At 41.2% G+C, this 21,036-nt stretch overlaps 1 protein-coding gene across 3 annotated transcripts; it reads right to left on the reverse strand.

The window, feature by feature from the left end:
- Positions 1-3,871: 3,871 nt before the first annotated feature.
- TMEM242 (transmembrane protein 242) lies at positions 3,872-19,235 on the reverse strand. Of its 3 annotated transcripts, none has more exons than XR_014524409.1 (5): positions 18,870-19,235; positions 17,190-17,290; positions 14,235-14,372; positions 11,425-11,522; positions 3,872-4,214 (listed from the first exon to the last, which is right to left on the reverse strand). XR_014524409.1 is itself a non-coding variant. In XM_083496671.1 (5 exons), exons 1-5 carry the CDS (start codon positions 19,015-19,017, stop codon positions 4,116-4,118), a joined length of 564 nt encoding a protein of 187 aa, XP_083352797.1. In that variant the 5' UTR covers positions 19,018-19,224; the 3' UTR covers positions 3,872-4,115. The 3 variants fall into 3 exon arrangements, 2 of the variants coding, with proteins under 2 accessions (XP_083352797.1, XP_083352798.1); XM_083496671.1 differs by lacking the exon at positions 11,425-11,522 and adding an exon at positions 12,175-12,252 and having other exon boundaries at positions 18,870-19,224; XM_083496672.1 differs by lacking the exon at positions 11,425-11,522 and having other exon boundaries at positions 18,870-19,181.
- Positions 19,236-21,036: the final 1,801 nt, after the last annotated feature.

A 21,036-nucleotide genomic window follows, 5' to 3' on the forward strand; every position in this document is an offset into this window, starting at 1 on the left:
TTATTTGGGATGCTTTAAAATGGTTAAAATATGTTTGCATTTAAAAAGATCCAAAAATAACTCTGTGAACAGAAAAACACTTTTCTAACTAGTGCAATCAAATATTCTAGAGTGAATTACTGCTTTCTTAAAATTTTACAGCAAAGAGATTTCACTTAGGAAAGTTTTTAACATTTGATGTTTTATTATGTTTTTATATGTGCTGGAAACTGCCCAGAGTAGCTAGGGAAACCCAGCCAAATGGGTGGGGTATACAACAACAACAACAACAACAACAACAACAACAACATGCAGCAGCAATACAACAACAACAACATGCAGCAGCAATAGTCCTGTTGACAAATCTTAACCACTTACAGCAAAGTGGTTGAAGCAAATAAGATTACTTCAAAGTAAACACTCTACTGCAACATGGCAGTACTGCACCCTCATCTGGATCTGTCACATTGATCTGAACTGTAGGAACCCAACAATCCTTCCCCCCCCCCCTTCTTCCAAAAGCTAAATAATGGAATCCCCAATTTCCCCTGCAGTATGCATATGCATTCTTCCTGCCATGCAGCAGCACAGTGATTTAAAACAAGGCTATTTAAAACAAACAAACTTCCACCAATACTGTACAGGCTGCAACGCTGCTGTAAATTCACACAGAGTATAGCACCACTCGTGCATAGTATGGATAAAGATCTAGGGTAGTGTACAAGCAAAACAACTGAGCTAGAAATCACCAATTCTCTGGCTCAAACTTTTGATGGAGAAATCACTAGTAATTGTTGTTGTTGTTGTTAATACCCCACCCATCTGCCTCAGAAGCCAGGTTTCCCCAGGCACTCAGGGCAGCTCCCAACAGATTAAAAAGAGAATAAAACATCAAACATTAAAAACTTCCCTAAATAGGGCTGCCTTCAGATGTCTTCTAAAGGTCAGATAGTTGTTTATTTCCTTGACATCCGATGGGAGGGTGTTCCACAGCGTGGGTCCCACCACCGAGAAGGGCCTCTGCCTGGCTCCCTGTAACCTCACATCTCACAATGAGGGAACCGCTTTAGGCAAGCCATTTTTTTTCTTTTAGAACTAGTCTAGCCTTTTCCTGAATCCAATTGTGTTGCTATATATGAATAAAATTTGGTTCAGTTGCATTTCAATGCAACCCTACCTAATTCACTCTTCCCGGAACACTACATAAACCAAAATGCAGCCATTAGTCAAACTTTGCACTTCTCTGAATCTTGCAATGCAGTTCTCCAACAACAACAAAAATGGTTCAAAATGCATATCAACAGGGGAAGGTATGCATATGAATGCATAGGTTAGAGGCATCTTGCTTCAGGCCTTCTTTCAGTCTGGCCTAGAAAACCCTAGTTTTTCTGCAGCTCCCTTTAAAAGCATTTGTGCACTCTGGAAGTAATGGCTCTCTCTTCATGTCCTAGAGCAGCTGTGGCAAATATGCCCTCCAGGTGTTTCTGGACTCTAACTCCCATAGTCCCAGCCAGAATGAATGGTGAGGGATGATGGGAGTTGGAGTCCAGCAACTTCTGGAGGGCACAATGCTGGCTACCTCTGTGCTAAAGAAAACACAAAAACAGGGCTAGGACAAGGTGTTGCATCTAGTAGGAGTGTCCTTCCTTTTATGTTTGTTACAATTTGTGGTCCACCTTCTGCTGAATGTTTTTAAACTGCCTTAATCATTGGTCTCTCTAGCTAAGTAACGACTCCTCTAGCACCAGCTCTCTGGGTCTCAGGATGGGTGTGTTCTGTTTTGTTCTGAAAACCCGAATGTAGCCACTGAAGCTGCAATCAGAAGTGGAAGTCTAGGACAGGAGAAGTGGCCCTTCTTAACTCCATGCCATTTTTTCTACTGGTAAAAAGTGGGGGAAGGACACACTCAGCAGTTTTTGCCTCCAGTGAAGTAAAATAAACAAACATACTTGCATATTTTCATTTGTGGGAATGAAAACAATTTAGGGGGTGATTTTCACTGGGAAAACTGTGTGAGGGTGAAGAGTGAAGAAGTGTCTCTACAGCTTCCCTGTAGCCATTGCCCTTCAAGTTCAGTGGCCACAATGTATAAAGAAAAGAAATATAAAACTGTCTGAAGTCCTCCCCCCAGCAGATGTTTCTCTGTCTTGCTGTCCAAGATCTATTATACAGCAGATGCCATGGACTGAACCTAGGAACCATGTGCTCCTTCCCATTATATTTTTGTGGCTTTATGTTAGGTAGCTGTGGGAGCTTGAATTACTTATTTCTATGACCTTTCTTGATCTCTGGCTATATGTGGAACACATCAGGGGGAATGTGAACAAATGGCCCACTTACATTTTAATGAATTGACCTCTATTTATTTTTTTAAAACCCACATGGTAATGATAATGGACCAAGAAAATGATTTGGGTTTTGCATGCATGGAAAATCAGTGTAAACAACGTTCTTTTGGTGTGTATTTTCCTCTGTTTAATACACAGAAGCCCTTTTGTGCACTAAAGTTCATAGTCTCAGGAATTTCAAAGCTTCCAATATAAAGATGTTTTGTAATATTTTTATCTGGACATGACTATGACCAACAGTTGCCTTAAGTTTCAAGTGCTCAAAATTATATTTACCACTTATAATGTGAAGTGTGTTCTTTGTTAAGTCACTAAAAAAATGTATTCCTGGTTAACAGGATACTTACAACTTTCAGGCTCCTATCCTATACACTCAAACTCAGCTCAACTGAACTTACTTCAGAGTAGGTTCAAGATAAATATGATTCTCTGTACAAGATAATTACAGTAAGGCAGGCAACGTTGAAGTTTATCATTCCTGTTCTTTCATAACCAAGAACATTCAGAATGCAAAGTACAGATGATGCGCTACAAAAAAGGGAAGGTTTGCTTTTAAATGCACCAGTCCTAATTTAACAGCGAGGAGAACATTACAGAAGCAAAACAAAAACCTTACCCTTTCATCAAATTAATCATTAACTGCTAAAATAATGTGTTTGGCCAGATGGCACTATCTCAATGGCATAAATTTGAAACAGTATTTTTAGAACCACAGTTTTCAAACTCCCATGGTGTTGAGTCATCCATCTTTATTGACTGAACTTCCTCCATATACCTACTTGGGACTCTTAAATAGATGCATCAAAGTGAAAACGGACCCAGGTTCCACTGGGGGACAAGCTCAGACCTCCACTGTATTTCTCAGAAATGCTAAGTTAGATCCTTTCCTCTAATAAAACAAGAATGTAGGCTATAGCCTTCCTGGGTATGAGAAGACAAATGGTCTTGGTATACCACTTCTGACAGAGGCCAGTTCTGTTTCTTCCACAAAATTGTAAAAACAGTCTTTTGCCCACCCCACCCCCGTCCTATCCCCTGAATTGTGCTCCAAAGACCTTTAAGCAGAGAAAAGTAACATGTGGCCCTCTAAGATGTTGCTTCCACCAGCTCCAGCCAGCCTGGCTAACAGTAAAAGATGAAAGGAATTGTAGTATGGGACATCTGAAGGGACACAAGTCCTCCATCCCTGTCTTAGAGCACATCAAAGATCTAGAGGACCTTGTTCATTCTTTTCCTTTGGCTCTTGGTCACCCACTGACTAAAAACAGAAATGAGCTGTGCCAGGCAGAAGCATAATATTACATCTTTGTTTTCAGTGGAGGAGTTTTAGCTAGCGCTAATCCAGCAGACAGGGACTAACAACTATTTTAGTGTATTTCACTGATTGTGATTGCCCTTTTTAACACCTTAGAACTTCATTGTATGAGACAGAAAAGCAAGCCTGTACTGTTATCCATCTGCTTGTCTGGTAGCAACAACCTTTTGTCAGTAAACAGTGGCAACCTCTGTATTCAAAACACATTGAGATCACTGCTTCAGACAAATTCTCATCCATATTTTGATCTTTATTTACATTTATTATACCTGTTACCATCATCCAAGTTAACAACTGTGATCAAACAGCACATTTTACTCTTGCTGCACAAACGTATGGCTCACTGTGTTCCATACAATTGACTTTGAGTGACGACCTTCTTTCTCCCTGTTCCTTGGAATGGACATTTCCTCCATACACTCTACTTCTCTTATGCTTTTTAAAAATTCAGTCAGAGTTCCTTCATGTGCTGCTCATTTGGATTTCAGAATGTCCTCCCATTCAACAGGCAGTGCTGCATTTTTGGGAATTGATGGAAATATTGATTGCATTTTGTTCCGAAATTCATCCATCTACAAGAGAAGAGTGGAGAAATACATTTAACATAACATAACCCACATCAAAGTTAGGGACACACTGCAACTTTGGCTTAATCAAATAATTGCTTTTTTCTTTGAAGAAAATGGGAAGCTTTAAAACACATAATAATATTCTCAGAGATATTTCACAACTGTATTTTTTAAAACCTTTCTTCCTTAGAAGAAGAAAATCCTAAGCATGCATACTCTGCTCTTGAGATTCTCACACTGATACATGTCAATGCAGATGGACTGCTACAGTAGTCCAATCTTGGGGCTACCAGAGCATGAAGTACAGGAGCCAAGTCATCTCTGTTCAAGAAGAGTGAGTGGTAGCTGGAAATAGGCACTCCTAGCCACCAATGCCACCTTAGCCTCAGTTGGTACTGTTGGAATCAGGAGAACACCCAAGCTATGGACCTCTTCCTTCTAGGTGAGCGTAGCCCTATCCAGAACAAGCCATCACACTTGACTTAGGATCTTGGCACATATGATTTATGATGGCAACTTTCTGAAACTAATTTTACCTAGCAGAACTTTTATTTTCTTCACACTGCCTGAAAGCGGGGGATGCAGATTATCCTTGGTGATAATGCACAAATAGCAACCATTGCACTTCAGACTGCCAGTCTTTTCACCTAAAACAGATACTATCCACTCCTGTCATGGCAAATAATCCATAAAAGTCAGATGATCACAGTCTTTTTCTAATCATAGCTAATGATCCTGCATCAGCAGGAAAAAATAACAAAAAGAGCTCTGAAAGCACCTATCATTTCATGTTGCATTTTAAAATGTTTACCACAGACAAGTTGTCACATGAAAAAACAAGACTGCGCTACTGCAAAGTACTTCGGCATCTGTTCAAACTAATCTGAATTGGGAGAGGGGAGAGAAAGAGGCTCGTCTATAGACTATAAAGGACCTCACCATCCCCAAAGAAAATCCTTGCTATTTTGTGTACTCTTTCAGATCTCAGTAAGTTCATTACTCTTTAACTTAATTTTTATTTATTCAGTTAATTCAGTTTCCATTTATCTAGAGTTCGGAGAAGATAACAGGGTTGTTGTTGCTTTAAAACACAACAACCCCAAGATAAAATATTCATTAAAACTAATTTTTTTTCCTTGAATTTTTATTAAAACTTGAAAGAACAAAGAAGAAACAGTATATAGAAATAAGCATCAGATATCAAGCATTTTTAAACATAAAAATTGAAAGAAAATAAAGCAGAAAAAAAGAAAAGGAGAAAACCATACATCTGCTGAACCCAAATGTAAGACCTAAAGGGGAAGCTTCACTACTGTTCTTCTGGGAAATGTCAGGCCCAGACATTGAGTAACCTCTAGGACAGGGGTGGGGAACTCCAGAGGCTGCTGAACTTCAACTCCCATCAGCCCCTGCCAGCATGGCCAATGGAGAGGGATGGACTACTTCTGTATGGAAAACACAAAAACAGGCCTTGGGCAGCTTCTTGAAGTCCAACAATATTTGAAGGGCCACAGGTTCCCTCCCCCAGCTCTAGCTGAGCAGTGTTCCCCAATTGCAGGGCAGCCACTGACAATGTGTGTCTATGTTCCTTTGCTGTTTCAGCTTGACACATGGACTGCAGTATTTTAATATTTTGTTGGAAGCCACCCAGAGTGGCTGGGGAAACCCAGCCAGATGGGCGGAGTATAAATAATAAATTAATTATTATTATGTATGAATGATATGGTTAGGAAGACACAAAGGATACAAGGAAGACAAAGACCAAAGACAATTTTGTAAGCGCATGATACATGTTCATCCAATACACTGGAATAGGCAATGCTGTCTCCTTGCCACCAGCCACCCATAGCTCAATCTGAGACAATCTGTTAACACGAAGAGTAGAAGATGCCTAACTGATGCAATCTACTCTAAACTATTATGCAAACCTGCTAAATCATGCTAAATCATTGCATATGCATGGAAGGTTTCTGGTGGTGGTACATAGGGTGGTACATGTTTGTTATATGCATTTGGGGAAAATGAAAAATAAAGTTAAGGGGAGGAAAGAAGATGCCTTCAGCAGATCTTAAAATGCAGAGGAAAAGGCAGTTTCTATGGTATTGGTTGGCCCAAGCTACCTGGGACTTTATAGATTAAAAAACAACAACCCAGCACTTTGAATTGTGTCTGAAAAGTAATAGGAAAGCAGTGTGAATGCTGGTGCACTGGCATGACATGCCTTCATTTAATGTTTGTGACACTAAAGAACTGCTTACATTTTACTTCTGTAGTTCAAAGAACCTCACCTCCTTTCAGAGTCCTGACTGGCAGTGAAAACAGATTATGAGCCTTTCGTTTTCTGTACTGCATAAAGATGAGAGAGGGAGCTCTCCGCTGAATTTGGGAGCCCTGGGTTTGATGAAAGCGTTATGGGGAGATACTGCTTTCTCCGCCCAAATGACAGATGTGATCACTGTCACACCAGCTATCAGAATATGCAGAAATACTGAGTTAACCTTATGAAAACAGGCTTTCTTAATAGCCAGGGCATTGTTCCAAATATTCATCAAAACTCCAAAATAGACATAATGGGTCGGCTACTTGTATTTTATACAGTACACGTTTCTGCTTCCTTCACATCTGAAGCATAGTTGGGTTCTTTTTTCTTTTAACATAAACAGCAGTGCCAGGGAAGTATCCCAATCCAACCTCACTACTCTCCGCTGCTTTTAAGCATTTTTTTTGCTGCTTGGGCCACTAACTGATATTGGAGGTGGGCTGGGGGGAAAGCTGTTCTTAAAAACAGCAAACCTCAAGGATTATTAAAAGAGGATTTGACAAATTAATTGGGGGGGAAAGGTCTATCAATGGCTGCTGGGGTTAGGATTTATTATTATTTATTTTAGAGGATTTGTACCTCATTCATCAGCCAAAAAGGCTCCAGGAGCAGCTGATATACAATCAATTAAAACAACACAGTCCCTGCTGCCAAGCTTACAATCTAAAAGACAGAACATAAAATATGGGGGAGGAATGGGGAGGTTAAGAGGAGGAAACTCAGATATCAGTTCCTAAAGCTGAAGGGCAGTTCTTACGATAACCGGCTGCAATAGTATGGTGGCTATATGGAGCTTCCAAGTTCAGGGGAAGTACGCCCCTGTTCCATCTAGTTTGGTCCAAAACTCATTTATCCTAGGAAGCCGCCTTATATGGAGCCAGACCGCTGGTCCATCTTAGTTCAGTGTTCTCTGCTGACTCTCCAAAGAGCAGGGACTCTCTCATAGCCCTACCAGAAGATGCTGGGGACTGAACCAAGAACCTTCTGCAGGCCAAACAAATGATCTGCAGCTGAGACATGGCCCTTCCCCTATGAATCAAGTAGGCCTTTCCAAAGCGAATCAAGCTTTAAAAATGGTGCTTATGCGCTCTTTTTATTCTCCATGGGCGTTGCCATCTAACCTGGCTTTATAGTTACTTGGTGTATTCCTATGACTTATGCATTCCTTTTTATATTTTTGAGTTTGTTTCTCTAATTGTTTAGTTTAATACAAAAGTTGAGCAGGACATAAACATTTTGAATACATAAATACATTAAATTAATAGTCTACATTTTAATTATACATGATGAAAGCACACAAAGCCAGCTTATTCTTAGCATTTTTAAAGGTTAACATATGTGCAGAGCAAAGAGACTTAGACATTTTGTCACGAAAATTATAAATTATAAGGTCATAGAATTCCTCCCCACAGTATTTTTCTTGGTTCACATCCACCAGCTGTATACATATTAACTACAATTCATTTTTTTTAGAGCACAAATATCCTTTATGACTCATCCTCGCTATGAAAAACAAAATCGTTTCTGCTTTCTGAAGTGATAGAAAATTGATTTATGGCGGACACCCTGAACAAAGGGCTTTTATTTCTCAGATGATATAGCTTGTTAATTGCCATGGATCACTTCAAATTCTGAACACTTCCCCCCTCTCTTTTTCTTTCCTTCCCACTTTTTTTTCTCTTTTCTAAACAAAAACATTAGCTGGGAGTGGCAAATAGACAAAGTTATGTTGCCATGGCTGGAAAGTGTTGCAATTGCAGCTTTAATTAAATATAAAGATACACTGCTTATTACCTCTGGCTAAAAATAAATTGCCACAATTCAGCTATTACTGCTGGAAAACTATTACATATTTATGTCAAATCGCTTCTCTGCTGACATAATGTAGCTATTATCATTGTATGGGAACTGAAATTAAAGCTGGAAAAGAGGTTGTCATCATTAGATGCGTTCCTTTAGAATAACTGATTCGTGAGGATACTTGCAATTAGGCAAAAATTATTTGGGGGGGCAGGGAGGACAAGACTTCTGCTCCCATCTGCTGACTCAATACACAAGAACTCTTGTGAGGCGGGAGCGCACGCGCACGCACACACACACACACACACCCCTCTCTCTCCTGAATGTTCTCTTTGTGGAACAGAATGACTCTGTCTCCATTATTATCAGATGGATATTTCTGGAGAGCAAAGGGCTATACCAGACATAGTATAAATAGGGCAAATTGGTAGTGTGTCACAAGGAAGAGAGTCCAGCCTTTCTAAACAGCAGATACAATCTTGATCCTAGCAATACAGCATTTATTCAGAATGTTGGCCTCATAAGTCTTTTTAACATCCAGATCAAGGGATGGGGAAGAAGGGCAGGAATACTTGTATTTTTCCTACTTTCTACGCCAGCAAACACACCAGTGCTGGCATGGAGAGGCTAAAAGAGAATGAACTAAGAGAAATGATCCAAGAGACTTGGTACACTGCCACTTCATATGTGATGAATGCAACCTTGCAAGCAGGCGTACATGCAGTGAATGCCACAGCCAATCCTTAACACAGTTCCTTAACACATGTACTTGGCTGCTACATGTGGCTGGAAACATATGTTTGCTGTACACACATGCCACGGTATTTACAAGTTTAGATGCACACAGAGCAACCTGGAGAAATTTCAATTGAACTGTGCAGCTCCCTCTCTGATTTACCTATAACATCCTTTAGCTGATTTGAATGTCTCCTGCTGTTTCTAAAGGATGCATTGAAAGGAAAATAAAAACAATAAACCAATCGTTGAAAATATAATAAAATACAATGTAATACACCAGGACTTAAAAAACCCAAACCAATAGAGCCAGATTATTATCATAATCTAAAGCAGGGTGGGGAACCTTCTGAAAGGGAAGATGAGTAATATCTCCCCCCCCCCAGCCCTAATCTGGCAAAACTGCCCATATGAAGGTGAATGGTACTGAAAGGCACTGAGTAGACCAGCAGAATTAACTCTCCCAGTATATTTCTTCATGTGGATCATCAGCTGCAGTGACAAAGGCTGCTTCAGTCCCAAAACTGGGGTGGAAGCCATAATGAAAGAAATCAGTATGCTCTGATTTTGAGCAAGTTATACAAATTCCTGGGTGAAATTGGTTATTATAACATTGACAGGATAACAGAAGAACAGTGGGATCCAGATATGGTCTCTTCCAACAACAGATGAACTATTGCCATTTTAAAGCAGGTAAGCCTGGTAGCCTTAACCAACCAGGATGGGCCTAGGACTAGGTGAAGCAAACAGGGGTGGGGGAGCTGTTTGGAGGGGACTACCTGATACAGGACTGGACTGGATGAATCCCAAGATGGAATTAAGATTGCCGGAAGAAATATCAACAACCTCAGATATGCAGATGACACAACCTTGATGGCAGAAAGTGAGGAGGAATGAAAGAACCTTTTAATGAGGGTGAAAGAAGATAGCACAAAATATGGTCTGAAGCTCAACATCAAAAAAACTAAGATCATGGCCACTGGTCCCATCACCTCCTGGCAAATAGAAGGGGAAGAAATGGAGGCAGTGAGAGATTTTACTTTCTTGGGTTCTATGATCACTCCACATGGTGACAGCAGTCACGAAATTAAAAAACGTCTGTTTCTTGGGAGAAAAGCAATGACAAACCTAGACAACATCTTAAAAAGCAGAGACATCACCTTGCCGACAAAGGTCCGTATAGTTAAAGCCATGGTTTTCCCAGTAGTGATGTATGGAAGTGAGAGTTAAACGATAAAGAAGGCTGATCGCCGAAGAATTGATGCTTTTCAATTATGGTGCTGGAGGAGATTCTTGAGAGTCCCATGGACTGCAAGAAAATCAAACCTATCCATTCTTAAGGAAATCAGCCCTGAGTGCTCACTGGAAGGACAGATCCTGAAGCTGAGGCTCCAATACTTTGGCCACTTCATGAGAAGAGAAGACTCCCTGGAAAAGACCCTGATGTTGGGAAAGATGGAGGGCACAAGGAGAAGGGGACGACAGAGGATGAGATGGTTGGACAGTGTTCTCGAAGCTACTAACATGAGTTTGACCAAACTGCAGGAGGCAGTGGAAGACAGGAGTGCCTGGAGTGCTCTGGTCCATGAGGTCATGAAGAGTCAGACACGACTAAATACAGGAAATATGATACAGGAAATATGACTCCCCACTGCTTCGCTACTCTAAAATTCCCTCCTCCCAAAGCAGGTTTTCTTTTAAAAAATAACACATAATATAAATTAATGATGTTAGAAGTGCAAGCACATTCCCATTAACTTAATACTTTTAAAGGGGAAGTCAGCAAGGAAAAATAATCTATCAAGAGTTAACACTACAAACAGAAAAAGAACAGCTAAGATTGTGGTGAGAAATGGCCTTTTAAGAACTTTTAAAACTTGGCCCATTTCCTCTCCTGCCACCAGATGTAGCTGTGCAGCAACAAAGGACTTTCCAGGAAGTCTTCTCCAATTGCATCTTTAGAGGGCACTCTCCTGGGATGCGTTCCTACATCATTATTTTTAATCCTCATTAATCTCTGTTTTACTGTGTCACCTTCTAAAGATTTCCCTTGCTAAAATCAGGATTGCATGTATTAAAGGGTACTTAATGGCAATACAATATTGCTTGATGTTATTACTATGACCCTGCAGACCCAAAGTTGTGCAAGACAACTATAGCCCCTATTTTAGTTAATGTGTTAGCATTAATTTATCCTTCTTTGCCTCTTCAGTTCAGGCACTGCAAGCAGTGCATAGATAACTTGGGAGTTATAACCAGACAACATGACTTTCAAATGTTCAATGTGTTGTTTCACATAACCCTTCCCTCAAGAGACTTCGTCAGTTCCCAATAAGACTCCTTGCAAGATGTACTTACAGATGAGTATGTCATCAGATTCATCTGGAGATAAGTGTATGCAGTCTCTCTGTTGATGATATTTTCATGGATCATTTTTCAGCCGAGTATTTCATTTACTGTATAGAATTATATGGCACTTAAAACAAAAATGCCAAAGCAGTAATCAAAAATACCTAAACGAACAGTTCCTAAGCTCCTCAAAAGCAGAGCGGCTTCTGGGATTTCTTGTGTCTGTTACCACACTTACTGTCCCAACAGATGGCCAAAATTGAAAGCTGACTACTGAAGTCTGGCTTCTTTGGGATCTATGAACCATGGTTCACAAAATACAGGAAACTATGGATTGACTGCGGCTTCTTGGTTTGCTTCCTCACTTGTGTCAAGGGAAGAATGAAGTACTGGTATGCAAAGCATACGCATATCCTTATTAACTCATGATTTGATCATGAGAACATGGCTGCAGTAACACTAAGTATGTAACAACACTATCAACCAGTGCTTAGGCCAGAGCAGCTAGTGCACCTGCCAGTTTGTCAAAATGTATGCATTTATTTATTTACTTACATCCTACTTTATAGCTTTGAAAGTAGCTTATGAAAGATTATCAATTTTGAATCCACATTTGACTTGAGTGCAGAAATATGACATGCATATGGAACGAGGATTATTCCAGCATTTCCTGCTCTTGTCCTTTCCTAGCAGGACACCAGGCATGGGAATGGGGCTGAGCAGCTGGAACGGCTATTTGGTTCCAAGTGCAAATCTCACCTCTTTCCTCTTCTCCATTGATCCCATAGAGTTCACTATACAAAACACAAATGGTGGTGTCTTTGACACAGCTAATTTCTGTTAAATAAATCAGAAAGTAAGTGTCTGACTCTAGCAAATTTCTTCAAGCATATCTTTTTCTCCTACTTTTCATATCTGGTTTTTTTAAAATCGTAGTAATGTCTTTTTTTCACCATGGTAATTGAAGTAATGGGACGCGGGTGGTGCTGTAGGTTAAACCACAGAGCCTAGGTCTTGCTGATCAGAAGGTCGGCGGTTCAAATCCCCGCGACAGGGTGAGCTCCCGTTGCTCGGTCCCTGCTCCTGCCAACCTAGCAGTTCGAAAGCACGTCAAAGTGCAAGTAGATAAATAGATATCGCTGTGGCAGGAAGGTAAACGGCGTTTCCGTGCGCTGCTCTGGTTCACCAGAAGCGGCTTAGTCATGCTGGCCACATGACCCGGAAGCTGTACGCCGGCTCCCTCGGCCAATAAAGCGAGATGAGCGCCGCAACCCCAGAGACGGTCACGACTAGACCTAATGGTCAGGGGTCCCTTTACCTTTACTAATTGAAGTAATAAAAAAGTATTAAATTTTCGGTAAGAACTCAAAGTAACTTCTGATGGTAAGACCACCTGCTAATTATCTGTTAATAGCTTTTGGTGAATCTTCTGTTTGTAACAAGATAGGGCAACAAGACACACTGGCTGTGTTCAGATGATCATATCTTGCTTTAATAAGCAGAGTTGTGAATGAGATTTGCACCCACAACACACAGCAATTTCACTTCATGTGAGCCAATTGATGAGTTATATTTAACTGAAGACTTCCGCAATTGCTGTCTCATGCAAAGGGAGGAGCTGAGAGAATTATTCATATCTTCTTTATGTGGCCTGTGACTATCTGGATCGCTGAAGAATTCAGTCTGATTCCTTGAACAACTCCCTAACCTCCTTGCTTCTACCAGGACACCCATCAAGTTTTATTCCTAAAATGAAAATGAAAACTCTACTTCCAGTCCATGAACCTCAATTGTAGGACAAGCCTGTCCAACCTGTCTATTGCAATCTACGAGGCTGCCCCTGGCCAATCCTTGCCGATCGCGTAATCTACATAGATCGACGCAAACCAAAAAAAGTTCAACAACTCTGGTCAATCCAATGGGTAGATCACTGCCAGTTTATTTATACAGCCATACCTCGGGTTAAATGTGCTTCAGGTTGAGCGTTTTCAAGTTATGCTCCGCAGCAACCTGGAAGTAACGGAGCGTGTTTCTTCTGGGTTTTGCCCCTCGTGCATGCGCAGACGCTCAAAATGATGTCACACGCATGTGCAGAAGCGACAAAACACAACCCGCGCACCCGCAGATGCATCTTACGTTCTATTCAGGATGCAAACGGGGCTCCAGAACAGATCCCATTCGCATCCAGAGGTACCACTGTAGTGAGAGTAGATTGCAGCCTCTTGGAAGTTGGACACCGTTGCTGTAGGAGATTCAGGGTTGATTAATAAGAACACCTTATGTCTTCCAATTATTTTTCTTTTTTGTCATCATGGGTGCTGACAGGCCAGCATCAGTATCAGGCCAGCTCCTGATTTAGTACCCAATAGCTTATATATTATGCCCAGGGGAGGGGAGGAGGAGAGAGGTTAAGAAAGACAAAATCACCACTCATGGGGGAGAGCCCAAGCATTTTGTGTCAATTGTATTTTCAGGTCCTATCCAGCATTATGAAACATAAAATACAGTAATATTTACAAAACAAAGTCTCAAGAGTTGCATGTTCACCCCTTGCTCTCCTTGTCTCTTTTATTTCCCCTTTTCTCCATTTATTATCTTTGCCTTTCTGTTCCCTCCATTTTGTTCTGTCTGATCTTTAACAAAAAGTAGATTGTAAGATTCTAGGAACAAGAGACTGGCTTTTTCTTTTCTTTTTTTAAAAAAGTATGTTATTATAAAGCACCAGGCTCACACATGATGCAATATAAACAAGCATAAGAAAGTGTATAAGCTTTCGGGAATTTCAAAAGCATAATGATTCATAAAGTAATGCTACTTACACTGTGAACTCCCAAAGCCTTCCAGATGGCAAAACTGATGAGTCCAACTCCACACCAGGCATAAAGTGAACCCCATCCTAAGGCACGTAAGGCAATGGACGAACCACTCTCTGGTAAAGCAGCTGTTGCAACCACACCCTAGAAGAAGGTTTTTTGTTTTAATGAACAGAAATATATCATAGTGAACCAACAAAGAAGCATTTTCAGTAAGGTAGGGCAAGTTGCTTTCTGAGAATGTTTTCTTATCACAAATGTATATCATTCCTGGTTTTCCAAACATTCAAGTGATTAACAAAAGAATGGTTACTGGAGAGAAGCTTAAAACACTAATTTGGTCTTGCTTTATCCAGGGATACTTATGTTCAAAAATGTCTGAATGTTTGCATACAGATTAAGGCAGCTAATAATAATAATAATAATAATAATAATAATAATAATAATAATAATAATTTTATTTATACCCCGCCCTCCCTGGCCAGAACTGGGCTCAGGGCGGCTAACACCAATAAAATTACAATAAAACATAATGGGGGGGGGGAGGAAAAAATAGTTAATTTAAATATGGGTTAAAATACAATTTAAAATGCAGCCTCATTTTAGTAGTAGCCCATAAATCAGAACCATAAGGGGAGGGAAACATAAGGGTCAGACTGAATCCAAACCAAAGGCCAGGCCGAACAGCTCTGTCTTGCAGGCCCTGCGGAAAGATGTCAAGTCCCACAGGGCCCTGGTCTCTTGTGACAAAGCATTCCACCAAGTCGGGGCCAGTACTGAAAAGGCCCTGGCCCTAGTTGAGACCAATCTAACCACCTTGCGGCTCAGGACCTCCAAAGTGTTGTTATTTGTGGACTTTAAGGTCCTCCGCAGGGCATACCAGGAGAGGCGGTCCCGTAGGTAGGCAGGTTGAAACTGTCAGTTTCCTTTTAAGGAGCTCTGGCAAATTGTAGTGCCATTAAGAGTGAAAGGGATTTCTAAAAGATAATTCAGATGATTTTCATAAGGCTACAATACCCAGAATATTTTGGCTAGTAACAACAGGGCACTTGAACCAGTACAAAACTACTCTACATTTGTATTTGTAACAAGACATATGGGCCACCATTCACAAATGTATAATCCATGAATGTTTTCGTACTTTCAATTTCTATTTTTAGTAGCTAATCTTCACTGGAACTTTGTGCAACTTTTTAAACAGTCCCAACTTCAAAAAGTCCAGAGGTTCAGCCAAGGAGTGTGACTGAGGTAATACAAACCACCTCACTGGATTGCTGTGCAAGTACTGTATTATGCCCACATTACATTAAACTCCTGCAGGATCTTATTACAGTGGTACCTCAGGTTAAGTACTTAATTCGTTCCGGCGGTCCGTACTTAACCTGAAACTGTTCTTAACCTGAAGCACCACTTTAGCTAATGGGGCCTCCTGCTGCTGCCGCGTCGCCAGAGCCTGATTTCTGTTCTCATCCTGAAGCAAAGTTCTTAACCTGAAGCACTATTTCTGGGTTAGCGGAGTCTGTAACCTGAAGCGTATGTAACCTGAAGCGTATGTAACCTGAGGTACCACTGTATTTATGAAACATCTCATGAGTCTTTGTATCAGTTGTTAAAGATATCCACAGCTGGTTTTTGTGTGAAATTTGCTATGTAAAAGAATCCAAACAGAATGTATAAAATAAAGATTCTTTCTACTTTGTATTATGAAAGGATTCAACAAGTTTTGAAATGAAAATACATTCAGGGTATTTTTGTAAAAATGTTGAGCAGAAAAGCCTTCAAAGAGCAATAATTGAAGACTATGAATCTGGGTATATTGGTTCAAGAGCATTTGCACATGAGGTAATGCCTCAAGGGTATAGAATATTCGGCTACACTGTGTTGTTTACAGACAATTTTTGTCATATGATGTGTGCAAAAGCTATTTATACCTTCAAGACAAGTAATGAACTAATTGCTAGAAACTTCACTAAAGAAGAAAAGATCTCATTGATAAAAAAGGGAAATGCTACTATTTTAAGAGAAGGGATGTTGGTCACATGTTTATTAACTGCTGTTTTTACATTATAGAGTTTCTTTTATTAATTTAGGGCACTTCTCTGTATATGAATAACAACAAAATCCTAACAGAATATGTGCTGTGGAAAACAGAACTCCAAGCATCTTGGAAACATTTCACATTTTCAGGGCTTTGTTTTGGACAGAGGTGACAGACCATGGGAATGAGTAAGTTGGAGAAGAAGCAGCTAACTTTATTAATTATATTGATGCTGTTAATCTAAACTACCAATTCTGCAATAACTTTAAGAGAAGTGCTGTTTAGAAATCTGCTCAACTACTGCCTAGGGCATAATGATCCTGTAGTTATAGGGTAATGTTTAACATTAGTCATACTCAGAATGGACCGACTGAAATCAATGGACTTGTAAACATGCATCATATTGGGCTATAAATGCTCAGAACATTGTACAATCAAGTTACTCAGCAAAGCAGGTTTCAAGGAGATGAAAAATAAATGTCCGCAGTGTTTGATTGGTTGAGTAATACTAAGTTGAGACTGATGGCATGGCAGAGTTAGGATATCTACGCTGGCAAGCCAGAGAACCAGTTTTAACATTGATTATAAAGGGGGATACATGAACAGAGATAGCATTTAAATGCCTTTGCTGACTAGAAAACAGCAGTTATTGCAAAGTACAATAGACAGAGAGCATCTGGAGTCAGTACTGTGCAGCCTCTGCTGCTGCTGTTTTAAATTAAAAACTAAAATTTAAATTTTAAAAACCACATTGATTTTAACCTACCACAGGCCTAACTGTATTCTGCCGTTATGGCCATGCTATCTTCTTTAAACAATGACTCTATTTTCCAAATGATTGGTCCTTAAAAGGAACCTGGTAATAACACCATTACAAGGCTACATTTTTATCACAATTGCAAAGAAATTTAAAATAATCAAACCTTATTGAACCAGTTTGGGTTTTTCTTTTTAGCCATGGCAAGTGTTGTACCAAAACCTGCTAGAATTCCTGCAGTAGCAACTGTAGTAAGAAAAATTCCACCTGCCAACAAAATGAAAACAAGAGTAAAACAACCAGACCCAGGTCACCTTTGCCTAGGTAAAGGCAAATAAATGAAATACTTAAAAAACCATTTGAACTTAAGGACTATCAGTGCTTCCCAAAGGAAGGGAACAGCCATCAAGCTGCTTGGTAAACTACCAAAATAAGAGGGGTATTGCTGCTCAAGATCACAGTGGCATCTTAAATTTCTGAATAATTCTGGTAGTAGTATTAGGTGACTGTCCAAAGTTTGCCCATGGTACAAATTATAAGGACAGAGATATACAGTTGGTTCTCTACATCTCACAGTTGTCAAGACAACCTGGCACATTCAAGTGCCTCTGGTGCAGATGTTCCACACCACCAGCTCCCTTTTCTGAGAGGAGGACATAATGCAGCATTTTACAGCATTAATTACTTCAAGCTGTCACTTGAACATGTGTTGGTATTTGAAGAGGATATGCCACATACAGCAGATGAGTCTCCAGCTCTGGCCTTCTTAAGTCTAAGAGATCCACTCTTCCAAATTCTATAGGGTCCATCACAATAGCTCTAATATACAGAACCAGATGTTTTGAGTACATCCAATTCCCCACAGTGGACCCAGGTAGTTTATGCTGATATCTCACTAGTTCATACAGCGGGTAGGACCATTCCAGGTCCAGCACAGTTAGCAGGGCAGACATCCCGCTCTGAACACTGAGTTGTGAGGGAATACATAACAAAAGCTTGCACACTATTTTTGGTTGGTCCTAACAAAGGTATTGTTCAACTGTGCAGTTTGCAATCTTTTCTAGGGACACTTCACGTGCCACCTGTCTATGCAAGAAGCTGCCATGTGTGTGTATGTCCATAGACCAAAATTCCTTCACGGAAATCACTTCCAGAAAGAAAATAATGGGCAACTTTGGTGTAGATTAACATATTCAGCCCTTGCACATAAACACACTGTGTAGTATGTATACTTGGGGTACAGGCAATAGACAATCCCATGTGTACACTTAGCACACATATGCACAATTTTGATAAATTATACACAGACTCCTCGCTGTTACTTAACAGGGAAATGTAATCGGTATAGTAATTATTTTAGTTCAAGTATTTATATACCGCTTTTTATCCTAAAAGGCGACGGTTCCCATCTCTGACATTTTAGTAGCTCACTGTTACAACTGTGGCAACTTAAATGCTCTGCCCCCCCCCCCGCCAAGTTTCATCCAGGAACGTGAACTTTTATACCTCCAAAATACCCCATGCAATTCGTGTTTGGGCAGCACAAGTCTGCCTACTACTATTCTCATTGAACCAGACCCTCTCGGATTTTAATCTGGATGAGGTTCAGCCTGGGTTTTAATTTATAGGCTTACTTCCAGGAATATGGGGAAGTGAGCATGCACAAAGTGCCTTTACCTCACCACTAACTGAGCAACCACAACCGGTACCATGAAGCACAGACATACACACGGGCTTCAAGCGCCGGAGAGCGAGCGTGCGCGGCCCGGGCTCCGGACCCCGCTCCCTCCGTCCCTCCCGTCTGTTCCGAAACCGAGCGCGCAGGGCGGGGGGCGGGACCGTGGACCTTTTATTAAGAAGAGGCGGCGCTGCGACTCCTCCGTCTGTGCCGCGGCGGGCTGAGGGCTGCCCCGCGGCTGAGGCGGCCCCGCCAGGCCCACGGTGCTCCCCTGGGCCGCATCCCGGCCGGCCTCCTCGGGGCCAGCCTGCCCCATCCTTCCACTCGAGCCCGGCTGAGGGACCCTCTCCCGCTTCGCCGCCACCCGGATGGAGATGCCGCTGGAGGCGGACTCGCTCCGTGTGCTGCCGGATCAGTGGCGGAAGCCGAAGCAAGGCCGGCCCACCAGCCGGGCGGGTGTCTCCTCGCCGGGCGTCTTTTCGGGGGCCGAGGCTTACTAGCCCCGGAACCAGTTTCCAGCTGCAGGTTTGCTTGGGAATAAACGCCGTTGGATTCAGCGAGCTTTGCCTCCGAGCAAGCGCGCTGCACGGAAGCAGCCCTACCTCCATTTGGAGGAAGTTTCGTTGGACGCTGCGGGAGTTACTCCCGAGTAAGCGCGCATTGGTTCTGCCCCCGGGTCTGACCTTGCCTCGCTCAAAGCTACGGCCTGTGCAAGCAGTAGCCCTTCTTTTCCCGAATACTGTGCTGTATTCTCCTGCGCCTCCCTCTTGCACTATTGTTAATCGATATTAATTCCTTTTTTTGCTTTGATAAAAGTTGAGGCGGGTTGTTTTGGGTTTCGTGATGCTTTCCTTCAGAAGCGCCACAGCCAAATCTTCCTAACGAGGAGGAGCTGGAAACTCTGATAGTGCAAGGAAAAGAATAGGCATATAGAAAGGAGAATTACTGGAGGTCAAGATCCAGGTTTGGGGCAAGTTTTCTTTGGTACTCGTTCCAAGGTATTGTGTGAAAATCAGATAGTGCCTTCTGGGGTTGACAGTGCTGCTGGCCACCACTGTTACAGTCAAGTAGGCCCACCAAAGGATATTAAATGGTACTTTTTTGAGGACCCTTCAGACTTCGAGCTGGCCCCTGACTCTTCTGAACTGATTTTTTTATTGTAACTGTGATTTTGACAAGAGCTGTTTAGCAAAGATTTGTCAAATTTAAAACTCCTTTGTAGCTGTGTGGTTTTAATGAGCTTTGTGTGGCTCTGTCCTTGATGGATATTTGAAAGTACCATATATTTCTTTATTAGAAGATTTATATTGCATCTTTTAGAACAAGGAAGCATCAATAAAGTATATATAAAAGCAACAGTTTTAAAACATAAGTCATAAAAAAACAGAGCAAAAGACCCATGGCAGGTAATAATAAAATGCTGATCAAAATAAACATGAGAGTATTTTTAAAATGACTAAAGTTGGACCATGCATACCTTCTGGGGATTCATATTTTATAAGCATAGTGCCGCTATCTTTGGTACCTGCTAGCCAAACCTCTCCTATTGATTGGCCAGAGAGCAGAGCCTCCAAGGCCAATCACAAAACTTGGGCAAGCTAATAAAGGAGCAGGATGAATTTTGGGTAACATGGTTCCAAACAACTTAGGGCTTTAAAGACCAAGATCAGGACTGAGCCAATGTAAATGGTACAGAATATATATCATACATTGTGATCTACAAGCATTCTTGCTGAACAGCTTTTAAAGGCAGCCCCACTTAGAGCGCATTACAGTACGTACTCTAGTTAGTATATAAACAGAGTATGTGCCTTTAACTAGGGCAGAACAAATCAGCCTGCCTCTTTACAGGAATAGCCTAAGCAACCATTTCCCCCAAGAGTTACATTCCCTTGGAGAAAAGTGGCTGGGGCTTTGCATACCAACAGTGGTTGGGTCCAACAAGCAACAGTAGATGGGGCCAAAACATACACATATACATGCACATACATACCTGATTTTCTGTCTCTAACTTTCATACATACACTCACCCAGAATACACACCACATTCTCTCTAATACATACTCTTTAGAGATGATAGTAATAATTAAGCAGTATATGAATTGTTTAAATAAATAAAATAGCTTCTATGCTGTACCCTGACAAACTGTCCCTTTCTCCTGTCTAATTCCACTTCCTTCATGACTACAGCAAGCTAGCCACCAAAAAAAGTGTGTCCCCCCTCTGTGGACAATTATATCAAGCTGCAGAGCTCACTACCCCTGCTTCTCCAGCCTGATCTGCTTCAATACTGACTGGAATCAGACTAAAGCCTCTTCTTTTGCCAGTACAGAAG

This window comes from Podarcis liolepis, assembly GCF_965112155.1.
Source record: "Podarcis liolepis genome assembly, chromosome: 3".
NCBI classification, from domain to species: domain Eukaryota; kingdom Metazoa; phylum Chordata; class Lepidosauria; order Squamata; family Lacertidae; genus Podarcis; species Podarcis liolepis.

Bases quoted from the DNA above. Each gene is read 5' to 3' on its own strand.
- TMEM242 (XM_083496671.1), bottom strand. From the start codon at position 19,017: ATGGGGCAGGCTGGCCCCGAGGAGGCCGGCCGGGATGCGGCCCAGGGG. The intron at 17,291-18,869 runs GTCCACGGTCCC...TTTTGTTGGCAG, and splicing joins CCGCCTCTTCTTAATAAAAG to GTGGAATTTTTCTTACTACA. The intron at 14,373-17,189 runs GTTTGATTATTT...ACCTTCTTCTAG, and splicing joins ACCCAAACTGGTTCAATAAG to GGTGTGGTTGCAACAGCTGC.